General features: G+C 38.2%; 1 protein-coding gene across 1 annotated transcript in view; it reads right to left on the reverse strand.

Annotated features, from left to right (window-relative positions):
• The window catches only part of LOC106881454 (sortilin), a 53,738-nt gene that overhangs the window by 23,914 nt on the left and 5,714 nt on the right, over positions 1-24,110 (reverse strand). The window contains exons 2-8 of the mRNA XM_014931842.3: positions 21,390-21,446; positions 15,840-15,901; positions 12,651-12,753; positions 12,338-12,487; positions 10,643-10,713; positions 8,157-8,227; positions 5,114-5,244 (exon numbers count right to left, since the gene is read on the reverse strand). Of these exons, the coding sequence (XP_014787328.1) occupies positions 5,114-5,244; positions 8,157-8,227; positions 10,643-10,713; positions 12,338-12,487; positions 12,651-12,753; positions 15,840-15,901; positions 21,390-21,446 (645 nt within the window). The remainder of the gene's footprint in view (positions 1-5,113; positions 5,245-8,156; positions 8,228-10,642; positions 10,714-12,337; positions 12,488-12,650; positions 12,754-15,839; positions 15,902-21,389; positions 21,447-24,110) is intronic.

Genomic DNA, 24,110 nt, shown 5'->3' on the forward strand with positions numbered 1-24,110 from the left:
ACATCAAGGCAAAGAGAGAGTAATATATACACACACACATGTCCATATATACTATATGTACACGATGGGCTTCTTTCAGTTTCCATCCACCAAATCCATTCACAAGGCTTTGGTTGGCCTAGGGACTGAACCTAAAACCATGTGGTTGGAAAGCAAACTTTTTACCACACAACCACACATGTGTCTTCACTACTACAAAAAGAAAAAAAAAACCATATGCAAATACATATATTGGATAATGTAGTCTCTGATACACAAAACGACGAAATGGCCATGTATGGAATGTTTTATGTCTGCCAATCAGGGTTGGTCTAGGTCTAAGCAAGAACTATTTCACTACTCTGGCTTAATCATTTTGAATACATACATGTATCAAGATATAGTCTAGATACATTGACACATTTTTCTTGAAGCTGTTCACAGATAAAGGTCAAAAGTTACAACATCATCTGAGTGCAATCCAACCTTTGAACCCACAGCTGGGAAAGTGTCAAACAAATTCCTTTTCTTTTTCATAAATAGCCAATCAATAAGTCAAATGCTGTGTTTAATAGTTTTACAGAAAATATTTTAACTTCTCAAGTGGTTACTTTTTTCTCCTTTTTCTTTTACTTTATCAGAGAAACAAAAACACACACACACACAACTGAGAAACTCGCACACATCCACCCATTCAGCTCACATAATGCTCTCACATTAAAACGTTAAATAAACAAACAATAGACAAGTGGACTGACAGATTTTGATATAGTATATACTTCCCATTGTGTTAGCCAGCAATTCAATGCTTTAAATGCCATGTTTATAAAATTTTAATGTTTTTGAAGACAAAAATGGCTATGAATGCTATTACTAGGTCATCTAAAAAATACTGTTATTTATTTATTTTTCAGCCCCCCCCCCCCCAAGATTAACCCTTTAGCATTCAGATTATTCTAGCAAATGTTATGCTTATTTATTCATATTCCTTTGAATTAATTTGAGCATTATCTTTTAGCTTCGAGATTTCAATGTGATTGTTTACTGTTTGGATGATATTGTCAGGTGTGAGAGGATGGATCCAGCATGGGCTGGATATGACAAGTCTAAATGCTAAAGAACAAAAAGAATTTAAAGAAAGTTCTTCTCAACTAAATTTCAGAAGTTTTATAGAAGTGAGTAATCGTTACCAGCGTCGCCTTCCTGGCACGTGAAAAGACATTCGAGTGAGGTCGTTGCCAGTGCCGCTGGACTGGCTCCTGTGCAGGTGGCATGTAAAATACACCATTTTGAGCGTGGCCGTTGCCAGTACCGCTCGACTGGCCTTCGTGCCGGTGGCACATAAAAGCACCCACTACACTCTCTGAGTGGTTGGCGTTAGGAAGGGCATCCGGCTGTAGAAACTCTGCCAAATCAGATTGGAGCCTGGCGTAGCCATCTGGTTCGCCAGTCCTCAGTCAAATCGTCCAATCCATGCTAGCATGGAAGGCGGACGTTAAACGATGATGATGAGTGTATTAGCATAAGTTTATTTTTTGACAGTTTCTTTTTATTATTTTCTTTTAAAGCAAGGGTGGTGGAGCCATGTATTGGCCACAACTTGTGGGTTGCAGCAAGTGAAAGCGTATTAAACAGACCCAGCTGTTGTTACAGTAGTCTGAACAATTTAGCTGTAATATTTCAAACAAAGACAATGGAAAAATCATTTCAAAAGATTTGTTCTCTTACACAAAGTTAGACAATATAATTAATACTATTTTTGCTGGTGTACAAGATGCACTCGTGCATTAGGCATAACCCTATTTTACAAATATATATCAAGGAAAAAAGTAAATTTAGTATGTTTCATCAGATACATACTTAAAGATATTTTGAAGTGATTTCATAGGGGAAGAAATGTGTGAGTATGTGCCTGTGAATACATTATTCTGACAGTATACTGGAATAAACTATGAAACTATAAACTTATAAATATGAAACTAGCTATAAATAAACTACATTGCAAAACTGGTATTTCGAGCTTCTAGTCACAAGGGTGGCTTTTCCACTTCTATCATTTTGTTGCCACTTCATTTGTTGCCTTCTATCTTTCTAGGTGAATTTTTCATTCAGACAAAAATAAAGATTTCTTAAAGGCAACAGAGTCAGTTGTTAATGTAAGACATGTCAGGTGAGTTGTCTATGCTGGAGAAGGGAGTATAACAAAATTTTGTGACCTACCTACAATAACTACTGACATACTTTTCTTTTACTTGTTTCAATCATTTGACTGCAGCCATGCTGGAGCACTGCCTTAAAGCGTCTTAGTCAAAGAACTGGACTCCATGATATTCTTTGTAAGTCTAATACCTAATGCTTATTCTAGTGGTCTCTTGTGCCGAAACTGCTAAGTTACAGGGGCATAAGTACATCAGCATTGGTTGTCAAGTGATGGCAGGGGGACAAACATAGAAAAACACATGCATAAATAAACACACACACACACAAGCTTCTTTCAGTTTCCGTCTACCAAATCCACTCACAAAGCTTTGGTCGGCCTGAAGCTATAGTAGAAGACACTTTCCCAAGGTGCCACACAGTGGGACTGAACCCAGAACCATGTGGTTGGGAAGCAAGCTTTTTACCATACAGCTACACCTGCACCTATATATTACTGTAAACAAATTTTCATAATCACCACCATAGTCATCATTTAGTGCCTGTCTTTCATGCTGGCATGAATTGGTAATCCTGAGAGCTGCACCAAGGCTCCAGTCTGTTTTGGCTTGGTTTCTATGGCTGGATGCCCTTCCTAATGCCAACCACTCCATAGAGTGTAGTGGATACCTTTTACATGTCACCTGCACAATAGTTTGTGCCAACATTCTGTGATAATAATCCCACTTCTTTCAATATTTTATTATGAATAATCATCATTAAGGTGGAAAGCTGGCAGAATTCTTAGCATACTAGACAGAATGCTTGGCAGCATTTTGTCCATCTTTATATTCTGGGTTCAAATTCTGTTGAGGTTGGCTTTGCCTTTCATCAAAAATTCATGAAAATTAAATCTAACGTTTGATTACTGCTTTATTCTCTTCACTGCATAAATACTCTTAATTAATAGATTTTTCTTTAATTATATTAAATATGGTCATAGATTGACTTTATGCAGACAGTACTATGAATTCTTATAATGATTGGAATCCAATTCTGTCTGCTTACAAGAAAGTTTCAGGAAGAAGTTTATCTCTCATCTACTGAAATATTTGGAGCCAATAGTAATATGGAAATTTCTAATCAAACAAGATAGAGGGAATCAACAAAATATAAGTATACTCTTTTACTCTTACTCTTTTACTTGTTTCAGTCATTTGACTGCGCCCATGTTGGAGCACTGCCTTTAGTCGAGCAAATCGATCCCAGGACTTATTCTATGTTATGAGGACGTAAGCACACCAGCATCGGTTGTCAAGCGATGTTGGGGAGACAAACACAGACACACAAACATATATATATATACATATATACGACGGGCTTCTTTCAGTTTCCGTCTACCAAATCCACTCACAAGGCTTTGGTCGGCCCGAGGCTATAGTAGAAGACATTTGCCCAAGGTGCCACACAGTGGGACTGAACCCAGAACCATGTGGTTGGTAAGCAAGCTACTTAACACACAGCCACTCCTATGTAAAGAGTTTAAAATTTGGATTTGGTTTGCAAGATTCTTAATGAAAATTCATGTCATCATCACCATCATCATCCAACATCCGTTTTCCATGCTGGCATGGGTTGGACCGTTTGACTGAAAACTGGAAAGCTGCACCAGATTCCAATCTGATTTGGCATGGTTTAATGGCTGGATGCCCTCCCTAATTCCAACTACTCCCAAGAGTGTAGTGGGTGCTTTTTACATGCCACTGGCACAGGTACCAGTCACACAACACCAACATCAGCCACAACTATGCTCTTACTTGGCTTGACAAATACAGTATATTGCCAAAGGTCTTGGTCACTTGTCACTATCTCTGAAGCATATTTTGTTATATCTTGGGAGGGTCAATATGCCAATAACAAATACATACACTGGTTATATTTCACTTCTTTTATTATTAGTTAGTTGAAAGGTGGTGTGCTGGCAGAATTGTTAAGGTGTTGGACAAAATGCTTAGTGGCATTTGGTCTGCTCTTTACGTTTTGAATCCAAATCCTGCTGAGGTTGACTTTGGCTTTCATCCTTGCAGGGTTGATAAAATAAGTGCCAGTCAAGTACTGAAGTTGATGGCATCAACTTGCCCCGCCGCCTCTCAAAGTTTCTGGCCTTGTGCCAAAATTAGAAAGAATCATTAGTCAACTAACTAGGGCATGTCATTGATGAGATCATGAGTAGCAATGAAAGGACTATGACAAACCTAGCTGATTGATTAGTTAATTGGCGAAATCATTAACCAACTGATTAATAGTAATCCTCATCATCATCGTTTAACGTCCGTTTTCCATGCTGGCATGGGTTGGACGGTTTGACTGGGGACTGGTAAGCCAGGGGGCTGCACCAGGCTCCAATCCCATCTGACAATATTTCTACAGCTGGTTGCCCTTCGTAATGCCAACCACTCTGAGAGTGTAGTGGGTGCTTTTTATGTGCCACCGGCATGGGAGCCAGTTAGGCGGAAGGTCTGAAATCTGGTGGGAGAGGGTTTGTCAATTACACCGACCCCAGTACTTGAAAGGAAGAAAGTCAAATCAACTTCAGTGGAGTTTGAACTCAAGAATGTAAAGCTGGAAGAAATGCAAAAAAGCATTTTATCTGGTAGCTAATGGTTCTGCTTGTAGCCTTCAAATGAGTAATAATAAAAGAAGTGAAACAGAACCAGTGTGAGTGTCTATTATTTACATAATGACCCTCCCCAGATACAATAAAAAAGTTGACAAAAGCCACGTAAAACAAGACAACATTCTATTGAATCACCCAAGTTTGAAAGAAATCTGGCTGCTAATATCAAAAACACAGATTTTATATTATAAACGCATTTAGTTACACCCATTAATAAGACATAAGCTTAAAATGCAAAACTTACAAGTTGACGTGTAATCACATTTACTGATTATGCATTATCATGTTAACTAGAAATTCAATAAGGAAAGATGAACTCACATCCCTTGTAAGAGTTGTTGCGTAAATGAAGTCTCCTTGTATCCCAAAAGAAACTACTTCGTGTAACAGAGATTTCCATACTTTATAGTCACCACTGGATTTTTTCAATGTATAAACATCACCTTTGTAATCTGTTAAAAACAAACAGAATTATTATTTAGGAGGCATGCATACACTCCACCCACTCTTATTTCCATGTAGACATGCATATGACAATCTGGTTATCTAATATAAAATCATCATCATCATCATCGTTTAACATCCGCCTTCCATGCTAGCATGGGTTGGACGATTTCACTGAGGACTGGCAAACCAGATGGCTGCACCAGGCTCCAATCTGATTTAGCAGAGTTTCTACAGCTGGATGCCCTTCCTAACGCCAACCACTCCGAGAGTGTAGTGATTGCTTTTACGTGCCTCCAGCACAAAGGCCACTCAGGCAGTACTGGCAACAACTGGCATTAAGTACAAACAGAGCTTAGCTGTGCAATTTTAATAATAATAATAATAATCCTTTCTACTATAGGCACAAGGCCTGAAATTTTGGAGGAAGGGACGAGTCGATTACATCAACCCCAGTGTTTCTCATTAGTGCCAACACCATGAAAACAAACACCCAGTGGTTGATGACAGGAAGCGTATCCTGTTGTAGAAACCATGCCAAAGCAGACTTTGAAGCTGAGTGCAGTCCTCTAGCTCATCAGCTCCTGTCAAATTGTCTAACTCATGCTTGCATGGAAAACAGACATTAAATGATGATGATGAGGACACACACAGAGACTGACTGACTGACTGTTATAAACAATTCACTTTAGTATGGACAGAAAATCTTATCTTAATATATAAAGCTGAAGTTGTGTGTCTGTGTGAAGCCGTTTTTAAAGTTTATAGAAATCCACATTTTCCACATTTTCGTAAAATTTTTTACATCAATTGAATTTTCTCGATGTGAACTTTCCAGTGCAGTAATTAGATTTTTTAAAATTCCGTTTACTTTGTGTGATTTAAAGGAGATTTGACTGTTGTTTCTAGCAACTTTTATATTTCTTCCCTTCTTCCTGTATCAGCGTTCTTATAGAGAGTAAGAGTAAATGAGGGAAAGGGAGAGAGAGAGAAAGTAATACATACAAAGTCATAGATTAACTTGGTTACATTTTACACTCTTACTTCTTCTTCCTCTCTCTCATTTAATACCTTTCCTCTACCTCTAACATATTTTTCATAACATAGAAACGTAAAAACACACACGACCACACATACGTGATCTGTGACAACATACACATAAACAATTCAACATTATAGACATAAGATTTAGTTTCTGTTTCTTATATAAACACGTACACGTATTGCTATTTTATAACTGTCTTCCGTTCTCTCTTTCTCTCTTCATTGCTACCATCTCTATTCCTTTCTCCCCCCACTCTCTCTCTCACAAAACATTCACTACAATATAACTCATGTTCGTCAATGTTTGGTAAATATACCACGATTTTCATTAGGGTGTTAGTGTTAGGGTTTATATATCACTCTCTCTCTCTCTCTTTCCCCCTCTTTTACTCTTACTCTTATATATTGAGCGCATAATTATTGCATTGGAAAGTTCACATCGAAAAAATTCCATTGATGTAAATATTTTAAAATTCTGTTTACTTTGTGTGATTTAAGGGAGATTTGGCTGTTGTTTCTAGCAACTTTTATATTTCTTCCCTTCTACCTGTACACACAATCATTGACTACAATATAACTCATGTTCGTCAATGTTTGGTAAATATACAACGATTTTCACTAGGGTGTTAGGGTTAGGGTTTTAGGGTTAGGGTTTAGAGTTAGGATTAGGATTAGTGTTACGGTTTTAGGGTTTTAAAGTTAGGGTTAGGGTTGGGTAATCGTGCAGGTGTTAATATGAAAAATTACAGAAATGTGAAAATTACCAACCCTGCCATCTATTATAACTTTTGTTGATCTGTTTAATATATACATAGATTATGCTTCCAAAGAAGAGAGTTTGCTGGGGAAAGAAAGCAACCAGTTTAAAATGACAGCAACAGACTGCAGCAATTCACCAAATTCCAGAAGCTACTTTGAACATAATGCAAAATGGTGCATCAACTTCTTCTGCCTAATCTGATAGAATTCTGGCAAAACTGTGTAGCAACAGATCGCCAGTAATTGCTTCATCAGAAATTGCCATCCTACCTCCTGCTAAAAGGGATTACCCTGCTATATATAATCAGGGCAGCGCAAAAAGTTGTTTTGCACAAGCATTTCTACAGCCAATTAGACGGATGAAATTTACATACGCTTAATAATGTTACACAAAACAGCCTTCAGACTTTCCCTATTAATTTCATTGTCTTTTGAATTATGAACATATTTACATCATAAGGGTTTTTCCGTTGTAAGGCTTTCTTTTTTAGTTGATTTTCACCTAGCAAGACTTATTGTAGATGGCGTAATAAGTCACACCCGGACAAGGTCGGGTTATACTGCTAGTATTTTAATAAAGTAGCAGATATTATCTGTCCGCATTGTAAGTATTTTTATGAAATATGCTATTTTTCTCCTCATCCATTCAGCACAGATACAGTGGTATATCTACAAGTTACTCAAATCAATGAGAGAGCTTCTACATGGTCATGCGACTTGCTAGAAATAGCAGCCAAATAATCCTCCAAATTAAAAACTATTACTACCATTATTATAAAAGGAACAACACATTTGTCCAATGTAGTCCTAGTTAAGCGATGTCTGAAGACAGGATGGTCATCATTGGAAAACTTTTGATTATAGGTAAGCTTGAATATTTTAAACTTGGGCTTCAACAACACAGTATTATAGAGTTACTATTTACCCAAGAGAAAGACCACTATACCTGCCCCAAGTATGCATTACATTTATTACATCAAGTTTCTATTGAATCACTCAAGCATGGAAGAGCTATTGCTGTTAATATCAAAAACTCTGATCTTACATTACAAATATTATATAGGCATTAAGTTACACTCAGTAATAATACAACATGAGCTTAAAATGCAAAACTTACAAGTTGAGGTATAGGAGTTATTCTTCTCTGATATGTAGACAGTATAATTTTTATCATGTTTTGAAGTTGACCTGAAAATGACAAAAAAAAAGAAGTCTAACTACTACATAATAGAATTAGATAGAGCAAGTTAGTATTAAAGCAAGCTATTATCAACTAGTGACATAGTTTGAACAATGTATTTCATGTAACACAACACAACTAATTTGAAAATGAGAATGTAAGGCTGTGCACCTAACATACAAAATATAGTTAATATGTCATGTTAAGTAATTTGATTGGTAATTTTCGCTCTCACTCTCCATTTATATATATATATATATATATATATACATATATATAAACTCAATCAACATTGTCATAATGCTTACTTTTCCATAGTTGCAGGCGTTGGACAGAATTCAACTCCCACCTCTTTCAAAGCAAGGTAATATTTCACCTTGGCCAGACATGTTTTCATGGAAGATTAGAAATGAATGGTATTGCCTGTATGATGGTGACTCATTTACAACCATAACACAATGTCATGACAAAGAGACACAAATATGTGTGTATTATCATCATCATCATCATTTAACATCTGCTTTCCATGCTAGCATGGCTTGGACAATTTGACTGAGGGCTGGCAAGCCAGAAGGCTGCCCCAGGCTCCAATCTGATCTGGCAGAGTTTCTACAGCTGGATGCCCTTCCTAACGCCAACCACTCCGAGAGTGTAGTGGGTGCTTTTACGTGCCACCAGCACGAGGGAATCATTATCATTTAACATCCGCCTTCCATGCTAGCATGGGTGGGATGGTTTCACAAGAGCCGGCCAGGCAGAAGCCTGCACCAGACTTCTGTGACTGTTTTGGCAGGATTTTTACAGTTGGATGCCCTTTCTAACACCAATCACTCAGCAGAGTGGACTTAGTGCTTTTTATGTGGCACAAGCACAGGCGAGGTCAGTTTTGGCAAGGTTTTTACAGCTGGATACCCTTCCAGACACCAACCACTTCACAGTGTGGACTGGGTGCTTTTAAGTGCACCTGCACTGACAGGGTCACCAAGTACTTATATTATATATATATGGCTTTTGTTAAGTAGCATCAATTTTTACAATTCTGTAAATAATAATAATAGTATTTTATAAGCTTATAAGCAATCACCCCGCAATGACTAAAAACAATAGTCTAATAATGGGGCATATAAGCCCTTGACAGAAAAAAGTAAGTTTTCCTGTATGCGTGGGACTTGAACCCACACCTCTTTGTTTTCGTGACAAGAATGCTACATATAGATATATATAGAGAGATAAAGAGAGACACACACACACGATGGGCTTCTTTCAGTTTCTGTCTCTAACAAATCTACTCACAAGGCTTTGGTTGAGCTGGGTCTGTAGTCAAGGATACTTGCCCAAGGTGCCATGCAGTGGGATTGAACCTGAAACCTTGTGGTCAGAAAGCAAACTTCATAATTTCTAACAGTTGCACAAAGCCACGATATATTCTGAGAGAAGTACAGTTGAATGAAATGACACCCAGTACTTAGCTGGTACTTTGTTTTGTTGATCCCAGAAAAAAATGATAGACACAAAGAACCCCCAGGATACTTTATACTCACTTTATAGAAAGACATAATAGCACAAGGTATATCATCTGTCCCTCTACTTTCAAATATGCTTGCAGTAGATTTTTATACTCCTCCTCACTGCCGCCGTGACCATCACCACCAGCAATATAATTTTATATTCACTTCTCATGCTGGCATGGGCTGCACTGGTCAACATGGTCTGAATCAGTTCTTATTTGTTGTTAATGTTTTCCTAGGTGAGTTGAATGGCTATGTTTCAATCATGCATTTCATTTTTGGCATGGCCTCTAACACTAGATGTCCTTCGTACCACCAATCACTTTACAGAATGTACTGAGTGTATTCTATTAGCGTCAGAAGTTGTTATATCCTCAACAAGACATGACTGAAGGGTCTTCTTGGCCCCACATTTTTTCCATTTGTTCCACAGCCACTTTGTAAAGTGTACAGGGTGCATTTTATTCTGACACCAGCCCTTAAGACAAAACAGTCCTCATTGCTCAATGCTGTCACTGTTTATTCCAGACTCGACCAATGGACTGAGGAGAAAAAGTGTTTGTAGAAAATAAAGTCAGGTGAGATAGAAAGAAGAGGAAATAAAAGTGAATGATGTGACAGTATGGAAGAGGAGGGAGGAATGAGAGAAACAGCAACAGCAGAGGACATTGAGGAAAGATACTAATGGAAGTGAAATGCTTGCTGACAAGAGAGAAGTAAGTGCAAGTGATAGTTATGGAAATGCTTGGAAGTAAAAGAGTGCCATGGATGTCAACAATGAGAGGCTGAGGTGGGGGGTGAGGTGGCCAGAAGTATAGAAAGCGGGATGGTTGTTGGTAAGAATTTTGATCAACAAGTGCAGCGAAGTTACTAAAAGCTCGCAGGAGAAACAAGACAAATAGAAAAAATGCTTACCAAAAGAATAGATTAACGTTTGAAGCAATAGGTTTCCAATGCCTTCCACCATCACTTGAAATATGGAGTTGCTGCAAGAAATTATAAACAAGATTTAAAAGCAATTTTTTTTTTTTTTAATATATATTTCTCTCTCTCTCTTACTTATACACACACCAGAGTTGAAATGAAGTATATGAAAGTAAACCTTTTAGATTCTAAGCTGAACCTTTTAGACTGATCACAAAATACATCCTGTCTATGTTACTCTAACAGTTCTCTTTATTTAGAAATCAACTCAATACATTTCTACCTGCATCATCTCATCAGATCAACTTATTATAATTAAAAAAACGATAAACGTCGCCCTTTCAAAACCTAGCCAGGCTCAGGGGCCCGGTTTCCATGGTGTATGTGTTCCCCCCAGCTGGACAGGATGCCAATCCATTGCAGCGTTACTCAAGAAACAGGAAGAAAGAGTGAGAGAAAGTCGGGGCGAAAGAGTACAACAGGGGTCGCCACCACCCCCTGCCGGTACTCGTGGAGCTTAGGTGTTTTCGCTCAAACACTCACAACGCCCAGTCTGGGAATCGAAACCACGATCCTCCAATCGCGAGCCCACTGCCCTAACCACTGGGCCATTGCGCCTCCTTATTATAACTAGGTCTAGCCTAATTAAATTTCTCCCCATATCTTTACTGCACATCCCACCACTGACTCTCAATATTTCTTCAGCAAGCATATTCCATCTGTATTACATATCAGCATTGTCCTTTTACTGTAAGTGGAAACCATGACAGCAGCTAACTTTCTTTTCTGTTTACAAAGTGCAAATCCTCATCATTTTGTATCCGTTTGGATAGATGGTTTGACTGGAGCTGGTAAGGTGGAGAGCTGCACCAGGCTCCAGTCTGTTTTGGTTTAGTTTCTGTAGCTGGATGCCCATTCCAAACACCAACCACTCCACAGAATGTACCGGGTGTCATATGCATCACCAACAAGGGTACCTGTCACACGTCAGCATGGGTGCCTTTTATGTCTCCAGCACAGGTGCCTTTTACATTTCACCAGTATGGGTGCCTTTCATATGTCATTAGCACTAGCCACAACTACGATTTCACTTAGCTTGATGCATTGAAAATTAGAATATATTAGGACAGTACATAAACCACAGACACTTGGGTTCACTAACCATAAACCACAGACACTTGGGTTCACCCTCTTCATCTCACTTATACTAATTCTATACAGAAGTACTTTGCCTAATTAGTATTTTCCAGATCTGAGTGTCTCTGGGACACCCATCTGGCCCACATTTTAATCTCCAGTCAATAATTTGCAACAATTCAAATCTGAGATTAACTGACACTGACTGTAACCAATTATGTTGATCCTGATTCCTCCAAAATAACTGCCTTTTCTTTATTAACTAATCATATAAGTTTGTTCCTTTGCAACACACATTATTTTAACTTTAGAAACCAAGAAGAGGAGGTGGGTACTTGGAACATTAAAAAAGAAGTTCCGAGACTAGCTATACTAAATACAGATTGAGTAATAAAAATAGATGGTCCAATAATATAATCCAATGAATAACAACGAAACTCTTTAATAAGAGACAAGTAGAAATAGAAAATAAATACCAGTACCTCTTATGGGATGGAATGGAATGTTCCAGCTAAACTAATGCATAATCATAAACTGACTCTTACATACCTTTTTCTCAGACTCTCTAGTCAGTATGTGGTTTTCACTGATGTCATTAAATACCAATGAACCATCCAGGTCAAAAAGCAATGGTGCTTTTGTAAAACTCTTGCCACCATCTTCAGTGATAAATAAGTTAGAGTAGGTAATAACATAGATCTGAAATAAGAAACAAGAAGTTCTATAGTGTTAAACTTATATATCTTATAATAGCAGTGGGAAAGAGAAACAGAACAGTGAAAAGGAAGAGAGTGAATAAATGTTAGAAAAGAAGAAAGCGGCAAAAGAGAGAAAACTATATGCAAAAGGGTAAGAATATCACCTTTTTCACATTGGACTTATGGTGCTGCAAACCATTGCGCTTTCTGATAATATCATTTTCCAACAATGAACTAATTTCTTTAAAATTTCCTCCAAGAGTGTCACTGTAAATTAAATTTAACAAGTAGCAGTTAGAGACAAGTTAAAACAGAAAACTTTCTATTAACAAGATACACAATATATATCTAGTATCAAATAACTTGTAAAATATATACTGTATTTTACTTGTGTATAAGTCACATCCCTAACTTTGTGTTAAATCTTGGTACAAGAAATTTTTCCTTCATGTATAGGACCCCAGTTTTTTTTTCAGTTAAAATCAAGTATAAAATAATGCAACTTATACACAAGTAAAAACAGTATATAGAATACAATATAGCTTATGGTATTGAAATAGCAGCTAGCATTTAAAAATTTCCTCGTTAACAGATATCGGTTTCAAATTTTTGGTAAAAGGCCAGCAGTTTCAAGGGAGGGGTTAAGTCAGTTACATTATCCCCAGTGCTCAACTGGTACTTATTTTATTGACCCCCAAAAGGATGAAAGGCAAAGTCATCTCCAGCAGAATTTGAACTCAGAACAAAAAGATAGATGAAATGTTGCTAAGCATTTTACCCAGCATGCTAACGATTCTGCCAACTCACCATCTTCTCTTGTTAAGAGATATTAAGAAACTAAATAGAAAATGTTTCAATTTGTATACTATATAGGAACTCCAGGGTACTGAATTGACCTTTTTAAAATAGTGGTTCAACTTGCATGAATGCTTGGTGTTAAGAAAAGAAGATATACAAATAGTCATATGGTGAATCCTCCATGGACATTCAAACACAAAGATTATGTGCTAAGTAATGGTTTAGTGGGAAAAAACTGAAAGACAAAGTAAGCTGAACTATTTGCAAGTCTTGCCGATATTAACCTGACTTTTTATCTCTCATCAGTTAATGAGATAAACACCAGCCTGTTTGCTGGGGAAGGCTGTCAAAATTTTAACTAAATCAAGTATCTATGATAAACAATTCAGTCTCAGGCTTAAAAGCCATAAGGCTCAATTAAGAATTACAGCTGATTAAGAATTACAAAAAATTTCATAAAATAACAATACAGACCAGTAAAAGAATTCAGCAATTGTGTCTTTACTCAGCCATCTTTCTAAATATTTTTTCATTCAACAAAAACTTAGACAAAATCAAACAGGTTTTAAGTGTAAAGATTATCTTTACACTCAAAGCCTGTTTGATTTAGAGTTACCCTTGTTTTGTTTTAACCATGGCCGTTGCCAGTACTGCCTGACTGGCCTTCGTGCGGGTGGCACGTAAAAGCACCCACTACACTCTTGGAATGGTTGGCGTTAGGAAGGGCATCCAGCTGTAGAAACTCTGCCAAATCAGATTAGAGCCTGGTGCAGCCATCTGGTTTGCCAGTCCTCAGTGAAATCACCCAACCCATGCTAGCATGGAAAGCGGACGTTAAACGATGATGATGATGATTTTCATTCTTATTTGTAACTAAAATCTGTATTATTAAGTTCTTTTGTTATTGTTGTGGGATACTTAAAGTTCTGGTTAAACAAACCAGTGCCATAGGACTATGGAAGGAAGTACTTACGACTGACAAGCCTAGTAGGGTGAACACATTGAAACAAATGCTTGAAACTGTTTATCTTAATGACTTTAGGGAGAAAGAGATAAACGGTTATCAAAATACTCATTATTGTTTTCATGTCCACCACTTCATGCTTGCATGGAATGGAGTCTAGTATACTGAAGCAGATTTCTGCTGTCAAATGTCTTTCTTGTTGCCAGTTCTTACCTGTTACTAAGTCAAATAACATTTCCCTCCTCATCATCGTTTAACGTCTTATTCAAAAGATCTTCAAATGCACAAAGTGATTAGTCATAATTTGTTTTTATCTTGTAGTGACGCCCTAATAGCAGACAACATTTCCGGAAAGTTTATCCACGCATGCGCAGGGACTAGTTCCGGAAGGAATACAGGAAGAGTCTCATGCGCATGTGTAGTCATCGACATCCAAGCTTTCGCGCTTCTTTTCATTCTCTTTCACCCTGGCCGGCGAAGAGCCTAGACGTCGTAGCAGCCTCTCTCCAACATTCCAACTCTGGAGCTAGACAAATAACCATGCAACATCATTGACGGCGTCTCAGTAACCAAAGGGCGAAGTGCTGCCGAATTCTATTGTAATAAATATTGTTGTGTTGATAGTTCAGAATCTGCGTTCCGTAGTTTCTTCAAGAAATTTAATGTACGGAAGCGGAGTACACCTAATGGTGTATAAGCACTTCCCTACAATCTTCTACTGTAGGTACAAGGCCTGTAATTTTGTGGGAAGAGGTTAGTCAATTTTATTGACTCTAGTGCTTGACTGGTACTTATTTCATTGACTCCAGAAGGTTGAAAGGCACAAGTCAACCTCTGCAGAGGTTTGAACTCAAACATGAAGCTGGAAGAAATGCCACTAAGCATTTTCCCTGATGTTCTAACAATTCTGCCAGCTCACTACACAACATTAACTAGGAATATAAACATATCAGAGTTTCACTCAAGTGAAGCCATGGGATATCAACATTCTATGCACCATCATCACCATTTGATATCTGGCTTTCATGCTGATAAGGGTTTTTTACTACACTCTCGGAGTGGTTGGCATTAGGAAGGGCATCCGGCTGTAGAAACTCTGCCAGATCAGATTGGAGCCTGGTGTCGCCTCTTGGTCCACTAGTCCTCAGTCAAATCGTCCAACCCATGCTAGCATGGAAAGCGGACGTTAAACGGCGACGATGATGATGATGAAGGGTTGCACCGTTTGATGGGGTCTGATTGAGTCAGAGGGCTGTGTCATGCACCAGTTTCTTCTTTCACATGGTTTCTACACTTGGATGCCCTTCCAAACACCAACCATTTTACAGAGTGTACTGGGTGATCGTTTTTCACGGCACCAACACTAGTCATGATCACCCAAAGCCCTAAAGTGATGCCTACAGTTGAGAGAGAACAGATGAGAGAGTTATGCACACATACAGAGAGAGAGAGAGAGAAAGAGAGAGAAACTATGCAAAACATAAACACATGGCAATTACTTTACATTGTTAACTCATTAGAATTTCACAAACAATGTTGTAGAGCACACACAAATCAATATAAAATTAAAAAAACGAAGTTGCTTTATTACCTTCTATAAAGATTTGATGAAGCTTTCATTTCTCTAGGACTTGTCATAGCAACTAAAATAACCTAATAAAATAGAAAAACAAAAATGAGGTACTTTCTAAATTAATTTTTGTCTTCGTGCTAACCATTTCACATACACGTCACTTGGCCAATCATGTGAGAGTGGGACTTTAATGTCATTTATTTATTCATTCAACATCATTCAATTATATCACCTCAATTTTCTGTCATGTTTTCAATTCCTTACTGTCCTCTATGTTTCCATCAGCATTGGATTGATGGCCCCACCCCCATGTTTTTACTTGGGTCAGATGGAATTCATCAAGGCATATCATTTACAATTGGGTGCCTTTCTTGTTGCCAAACCTTGCCTGTTTCCAAATAAGCTAATATTTCTCCTTGGCTAGACATGTTCTCATGCAAGACTGGAAATGAATGGCATCACTTGCATGATGGTGACACCTGTTCACAATGTCAAGAAAGCAAGACACAAACACATATATAATGGGCTTGTTTCAGTTTTTATCTACCAAATCTACTCACAAGGCTTTGGCCAGCATGAGGCTATAACAGAAGACACCGAAAGCAATGCAAATGGGACTGAACCCCAAACCACATGGTTGGGAAGCAAACTTCTTGATCATACAACCATGCTTGCACTGCAATACATATGCATTTTATATACATATGTGTGTGTGTGTGTGTGTGTGTGTGTGTGTATCATCGTTTAATGTACGCTTTCTATGCTGGATAGCTTGAGATAGAACTGGCTAGCAGGGAGCTCTCCAGGCTTCAACTGTCTGTTGTGGCATGGTTTCTACAGCTGGATGCCCTTCCTAATGACAACCACTTAAAGTGTGCTAGGTGCTTTTACATGCCTCTAGCATGGGTGTGTTTATGCAGCAATGGCACAGGTGTGTTAATGCTATATATTTATTTATTTCATCTCTTTCTAAACATTCTACAGGGTACAGTCTATGCACATCACAATACCCGATTTAATCAAGCTAATGAATGAGCCTCTAAATGGTTGCTCTATCAACTAGAAATGGTAGCCAAATTACCCTCAGATTGTAACCTGCAATATTACAAAAGAAATGACACAATAGGAAATGTAGGCCTAGATATACTAAGCCTGAAAATAGAAGATGGAATTATCAAGGACGTAATGCCTTTGAGCAAAAAGCTGCTCAATTAGAATTGACCTGAGGCTGAGCAACAAAAATTCTCAATACATGTAGTCGAGTTTATTTAGTTATTCAACTATAAGAGAACAAGAGATGGCTATATGCTCATTGTAATATTATAGAAAGGGGAATTCTCACAATGTACTGTTACCCAGTGTCTATAGCCAATGCTCTATGCAGCTGACAATAGAGACAGTACCCAGTCTACAACTGAAATTTCTTATAACTAGTTTGTTCACATGCCTGCTTGTGGACAATAAGTTTGTAATTCCTGTTTAACATATTAAACTGTTAAGTAAAAATTTGATGCATCTGTCAAATATAAACTGCATCTCTTTGATCCATTTCAATATAGGATTGATTGTTTCAGCATATAGGAAATGTTGGATTCAGCTATTCCTTACTTTTCAGATGTAGCAGGCAAGAGAGGAGTTGATTCTATTCTTGGTTCTGTGAGAATAGCAAAGTTACTGTAATCAGTCATTTACAGTAGTCTGGAAGGAGGTCTCAGAGAAAAGATTCTTTTGTTTTTCTGTCAGTCCTGATAGTGTTACATATAATTCTTAGTGATGTGCTGCCTACGATTCATCTAAGCTTAACTATTCCATTACAATAAAGGCAGGCATGGCTGTGGCAAGAAATTTGTTCCCCAATCACATGGTCCTTATGCTTGTGCCTTCTACTACAGCCTGACCAAAACCTTGAGAGTGGATTTGACAGATGGAAACTAAAGAAGCCCATCATGTGTGTATGTATATATATGTGTGTGTGTGCATGTATATGTGTTTGTGTAAGTATATATGTGTGTGTATGTATATTTATATATATGTGCATGTGTGTGTATATCTTCTTTTATTCTTTTACTCGTTTCAGTCATTTGACTGTGGCTATGCTGGAACATCACGTTTAGTTGAACAAATTGACTCCAGGAATTATTCTTTGTAAGCCTAGTATTTATTCTATCGGTCTCTTTTGCCGAACTGCTAAGTTACGGGGGACATAAACACACCAACATCAGTTGCCAAGCAATGGTGGGTGGACAAACAGACACACAAATACATACATTATATATATAAATATATACACATACATACATACATACATACACAATGGGCTATAGTAGAAGACACTTGCCCAAGGTGCTACACAATGAGACTGAACCTGGGACCATGTGGTTGGGAAGCAAGCTTCTTACCACACAGCCACTCCTGCACCTATGCATATATATGTGTATGTGTGTGTGTGTGTATATATATATAGTGTGTCTTTGTGCATGTGTTTGTCTCCTCCACTGCTTGACAACTGGTGTTAGTCTATTTCCATCCCCATAATTTAGCAGTCTGGCAAAATAGACTGATTTTACAAAACGATAATAAGTATCAGGGTCGATTTGTTCAACTAAAAATTCTTCAAGGTGGTGCCCCAGCATGGCAGCAAGCTAATGATTGAAACAAGTAAAGGATACCCTAACTACCATTTCTCTGCAAACAAATATGCAGAGTTACAATTCTAGTGTAGTTACCTTCATTATTGGCTCACAACTCTTCATAATATTGTTAAAGAGTGAGGTGTTTGTAAGTATGAGAGGAAGAGGGACTTCAGGAGTAAGGGGCAAGCTTATGGTAGACTGGTGGGTTTATCTGGGATATAAAGTTTGCTAAGAGTGGAGACTGACAAGTTTATTTGGCTGGCAGAGACATCATATCCCTCCTAAAATCCTTTTAGGGTACCACCAATGTTGGCTTTAGGAAGACAATGTGGAACCTATTGCAGGTTGGTAGGGTTTGTTTGGAATGAACGAATAACTTGTAGTGGAGGGGTGAGCTTAAGGCATATGGTGGGTTGGAATATTTGTCATAATGGAGGCTGGTTATACCTGTCATAAAGGGTAGGACAACCAGGTGGAGTGCCTACACTACTAAGAGGATGCTTTTGTGAAGCAAGACTCAATAAGGAGTAGTTGTTGCTCCTCCAGTTAACTGAAAGAGAGTCTGTTGAAGGTATAAATACTAATATATATGACACAGCAACAATACCATTAATTATTCATAGAAGTATTAAAAAGTATTTTACATAATCCACCTTCAGAAGTGACAGTTCTCTTCTATAATTGAAGTATATATTAAACATCTAACTTTTTAGCAACATTATTTTGAGGTTGGCCAGTGATAAAATAAGATCAAGTTATTACACGCACACACACAGAGAGTAACTGTGAAGTTAAAACTCCATTTTGCAACCACTGAGTATATGTTCATAAGTTCAAATTTTACTACAGTCATTGTGCTGTACGCATGAACAAGACATTCCATTTCAGCTTGTCTTTGTTTGGGGACACACACACACACAGTGTCACTCCTACTTGGACCATGAATAGTGTTAACAATAGAAAGGTCATATAATTGTTGAAAATAAAATAAAGAAAACTGAAAAGCTACAGGTTATGTAAGTATTGGTGAAGTGGTTTTTGAAAATTTGAACAATTACTTATTGCTGGAACTTTAAGTTTTTAGTGATAGACACCTTGTCCTGCAAATAGGTACTTACCATCAACAATATAAAATTACAGTAGAATCCGCTACTGGTGAGGCAGAATGAATGAAAATACAGGAATGTATTTTAAACAAGGAAGGTCTGAACTCAAACAAATGTGACCAGTTGTGCAGTAACTTAACATCACAGCTTTTAACATTCCATCTGAACTTTTGATGAAAATAATAAATTTCAAAATAAATTTAACATGTGCATGCACGTGGTACAGGCATGGCTGTGTGGTTAAGCCACTGGTTTTGTAACCATGTGGTTTTAGGTTCAATCCCACTGAACAGCACCTTCAACAAATATCTTCTACTTTGGCCTTGAGCTGAGCAATGCTTCATGGGTGTAATTTGATTCACAGAAGCCACTCATATATGTGTGTGTATTAACAGGTAGGAGGTGCAATGGCCCAGTGGTTAAGGCAGCGGACTCGCAGTCATAGGATCGCGGTTTCGATTCCCAGACCGGGCGTTGTGAGTGTTTATTGAGCGAAAATACCTAAAAGCTCCACGAGGTTCTCACAGGGGATGGTGGCAAACACTGCTGTACTCTTTCACCACAATTTTCTCTCACTCTTACTTCCTGTTTCTGTTGTGCCTGTAATTCAAAGGGTCAGCCTTGTCACACTGCGTCACGCTGAATATCCCCAAGAACTACGTTAAGGGTACACGTGTCTGTGGAGTGCTCAGCCACTTGCACGTTAATTTCATGAGCAGGCTGTTCCGTTGATCAGATCAACTGGAACCCTCGACGTCGTAAGCGACAGAGTGCCAACAATTAACAGGTAACTCTTCTGCTGATATATACCAGTAAAAAAAACTAAGAAATTACCCAATATGTGAAAGGCACCTGTGCAGGTGACAGGTACCCATGCCAGTGACATGTAAAAACCAATGATACGTAAAAGACATCCAGTATACTTTGGAGTAGTTGGCATTAGGAAGGGCATCCAGAAACCAAGCCAAAACAGACTGGAGCCTGATGCAGTTCTACCACTTACCAATTCAAGTCAAACTGTCTTACCATGCCAGCATGGAAAACGAACACTAAATGATGATACGTTTTAAACACAGTTCTTTGTGATATTTATTCTGCACTGAGTTACAAACAATCCCTTGTGTATCTCACCAATAGAAATGCACTGGAACCCACGATTATCATAGTGGAACTCTGTAACCAACAACACTATTGTTTACTACTTGTATAGAATATTAAAAAATATGCAGTTGTGAACTTTCAGTACAGCTAAAATATAAGCAAGGTCACAAGTTCAAGTTCTGCTTCACCACAGTAAAACATCCTGTATGCAGCAGTCTATCAAACTGAAAATCTATCTGGATGTAGTTACAAAAATATTTAAATATAAACACAATCATATAAATACATATTTGTAAACCAACAATTCAAAGAAAGTACATAGGTATGGCTGTGTGGTAAGAAGCTTGCTTCCCAACCTCATGGTACTGGGTTCAGTCCACTGCATGGAATCTTGGACGTTTTTTTCTATAGCCTCAGTCTGACCAAAGCTTTTTGAGGGGATTTGGTGGTAGATAGAAACTGGAAGAAGCTTGTGTGTGTGTGTGTGTGTGTGTGTGTGTTTGTCACCCATCACTGCTTGACAACAGGTGGTGGTGTGTTTACATACCTGTAATTTAACAGTTCAACAAAAGATAATGATTTCACAAAGAGATAACTAATAGGAGTGATTTGTTTGACCAAGTTTCTTCAAGGCAGTGGCCTAACATGGCCGCAGTCTAATGAATAAAACAAGTAAAAGATAAAAGAAAGATATCACATAAAAAAGAATTTTTGCTGACTATACTTACGCCATCATCAGCCCAAGTTAACATGATATTGACATTAGATTCATTCCTAAAGACAAACTGGAAAACAAAAGGAAAAAGGATTAAAATAGCAATACATGAAAAGAGAAATAAAGAGATTTTTAGTTTCAACACTACATTAATGACTAGCTCTTTTGTAACTATATTTCTGTTGAAATATATCCTCTTAATTTCAATTAATTTAAAAAATAATGAAGAATATACTAAAATAGTTTATCATTTTAAAGCTCATTTTTGCAACAAATTAATTTATGGAAAAAAAGTATTTCTTTTTTCAACCTGTTAGCATTTAAACAAGTCATATCCAGTCAAAATGTTATACCTGTTCAAGTTTAGACTACCAAGATTTTGGTCTCTCACACCTACCCTACAATGTCATTCTCAAAATAAACAATCACATCATCAAAATCTCAAAACTGAGACAACGCATTAATTCAAAACAACGTGAATATAATAAGCATTACATTTGACAGAATAATCTGAAAGCTAAACAATTAAATCACTTTAAAATAGAAAGTCTGAGTCATAGAAGCAGGAACAGTGTGGGGGGTGGGGTTGGGGGTCAGTATTCAACGGGTTAAAGCATAGCTGATTGGTTAAGAAGCTGGCTTTACAATCATGAAGCCTTTGGTTCAATCCCACAGCAGGACATCCTGGGCAAGTATTTTTTTTATTATAGCCTCTAGCTGACAAGACTTGTGAGTGAAAATGGGAAGAGAGAAGCTGCTTAGAAGATTCATGGAGGGATTAAGGAATGAAGCCAGTATGCTCCGCTGGATGTGTAATGTCAGTGTGCATACATGAGAGAGTGTAAGCGCCCTGAGAGAAAAGTTGGATTTAAGAAGCATCAGATGTGATGTGCAAGAGAGACGACTGCGCTGGTATGGTCATGTGTTGCGAATGAATGAGGACAGCTGTGTGAAAAAGTGTCACATCCTAGCAGTTCAGGGAACCTGTGGAAGAGGTAGACCCAGGAAAACCTGGGATAAGGTGGTGAAGCACGACCTTTGAACATTGGGCCTTACCGAAGCAATGACTAGTGACTGGGACCTTTGGAGATATGCTGTGCTTGAGAAAACCCAACAAGCCAAGTGAGACGATAGTCCATGGCCTGTGCCAGTGGGTGTAACCAGCCCATTTATGAATACTCCTCATTCACTGGACAATAAACTTTGCTTGTAAAGACCTATTGAGGCAAGGGATATCAAAATCAAAATTGCTGACGTGGCTGACGACAGTACTGCCTGATTGGCACTCGTGCCAGTGGAACGTTAAAAGCACATCCGAACATGGGGTGTAACCAGCCCACTTATGAGTACCCCTCATTCATTGGACAATGAACTTTGATTGCGAAGACCTATTGAGGCAAGTGTAAACAAATCAAAATCGCTGACGTGGCTGATGATAGTACCGCCTGATTGGCACTCGTGCCAGTAGAACGTTAAAAGCACATCCGAGCATGATCATTGCTACAGCCATGGATTGGCTCCTATGCCGGTGACACGTGAAAAGCACCATTCGAGCATGATTGCTCCCAGTGTCACCTTACTGGCACATGTGCCGGTGGCACGTGAAAAACAACATTCGAGCGTGGTCGTTGCCACTGCCGCTGGACTGGCTCCTGTGCAGGTAGCACATAAAAACACTTTTTGAGCGTGAGCGTGGTTGTTACCAGAACCGCCTGGCTGGCCCTCGAGCCGGTGGCACGTACAAAGCACTCACTACACTCTCAGAGTGGTTGGCGTTAGGAAGGGCATCCAGCTGTAGAAACTTTGCTAGACCAGATTGAGCCTGGTGCAGCCTCTGGCTCACCAGTCCTCAGTCAAACTGTCCAACCCATGCCAGCATGGAAAGCGGACATTAAACGATGATGATGATGATAATGATAAACCCTTGGCCATTACGATCTCAAATCACAGTGTCAGTTACTCAATTTCCATGGCATTTAAGTGACCGAGACCATAGTATTCTCCCTGAACAGGATGCTAGTCCATCATAGGGTTACTCATTTAGGTGAGCTGGAGCAATGTGAAATGAAGTGCTTTGCTTAAAAAGCAATGCACAGCCCAGTCCAAGAACTGAAACCACAATCTTGCAATCGTAAGTGCAACATCTTAACCACTAGGCTACACTCAACAAAAATGTACAACTCTAATAATCATCTAACTGCATTAGATGGAATCTGATAAACAGTTAATTCTTGACAGTATTGAAGAAGTACATACATAGATAAAAGCAGTAAAACTCAAAGCTGCTTAGCTAACAGTAAACCTGAAGTGGTGAGGTAAAGATTCTTTGTATGGTGTAGCATCAATGCAATCATGAAATTAAAGGAAATCCAATATCCTACAATGGAAGATTGTTTATTTGAAGACTTAGATTGTTTTAAACAAACCTATCTTAGATAGGTTAAAATTTTGGGATCTAAAACAAAAAAAAAAACAAGAACTTGCTAAGACCTAATGCACATGCTTTTGTGTAAATTCTCTGAGATCAAAAGATGAGCAAGAAGCAAAGCTGATAAAATTAGTTTTTATGAATGGAATCAATTGTGCTCAGACAAAAATAAAGATTCTCGATTGACTAAGGATTTTCCAATAGCATCCATCTTAGACCTGGTTATTTTTGTTCTAACAATGCAGTAAGAACAAACATTTGCTGTTGAATCAATAGTGCAGCTAGATCCAAAACAGAAGTACTTCA

This window comes from Octopus bimaculoides, chromosome 4, assembly GCF_046866305.1.
Source record: "Octopus bimaculoides isolate indiv1 chromosome 4, ASM4686630v1, whole genome shotgun sequence".
NCBI lineage: Eukaryota > Metazoa > Mollusca > Cephalopoda > Octopoda > Octopodidae > Octopus > Octopus bimaculoides.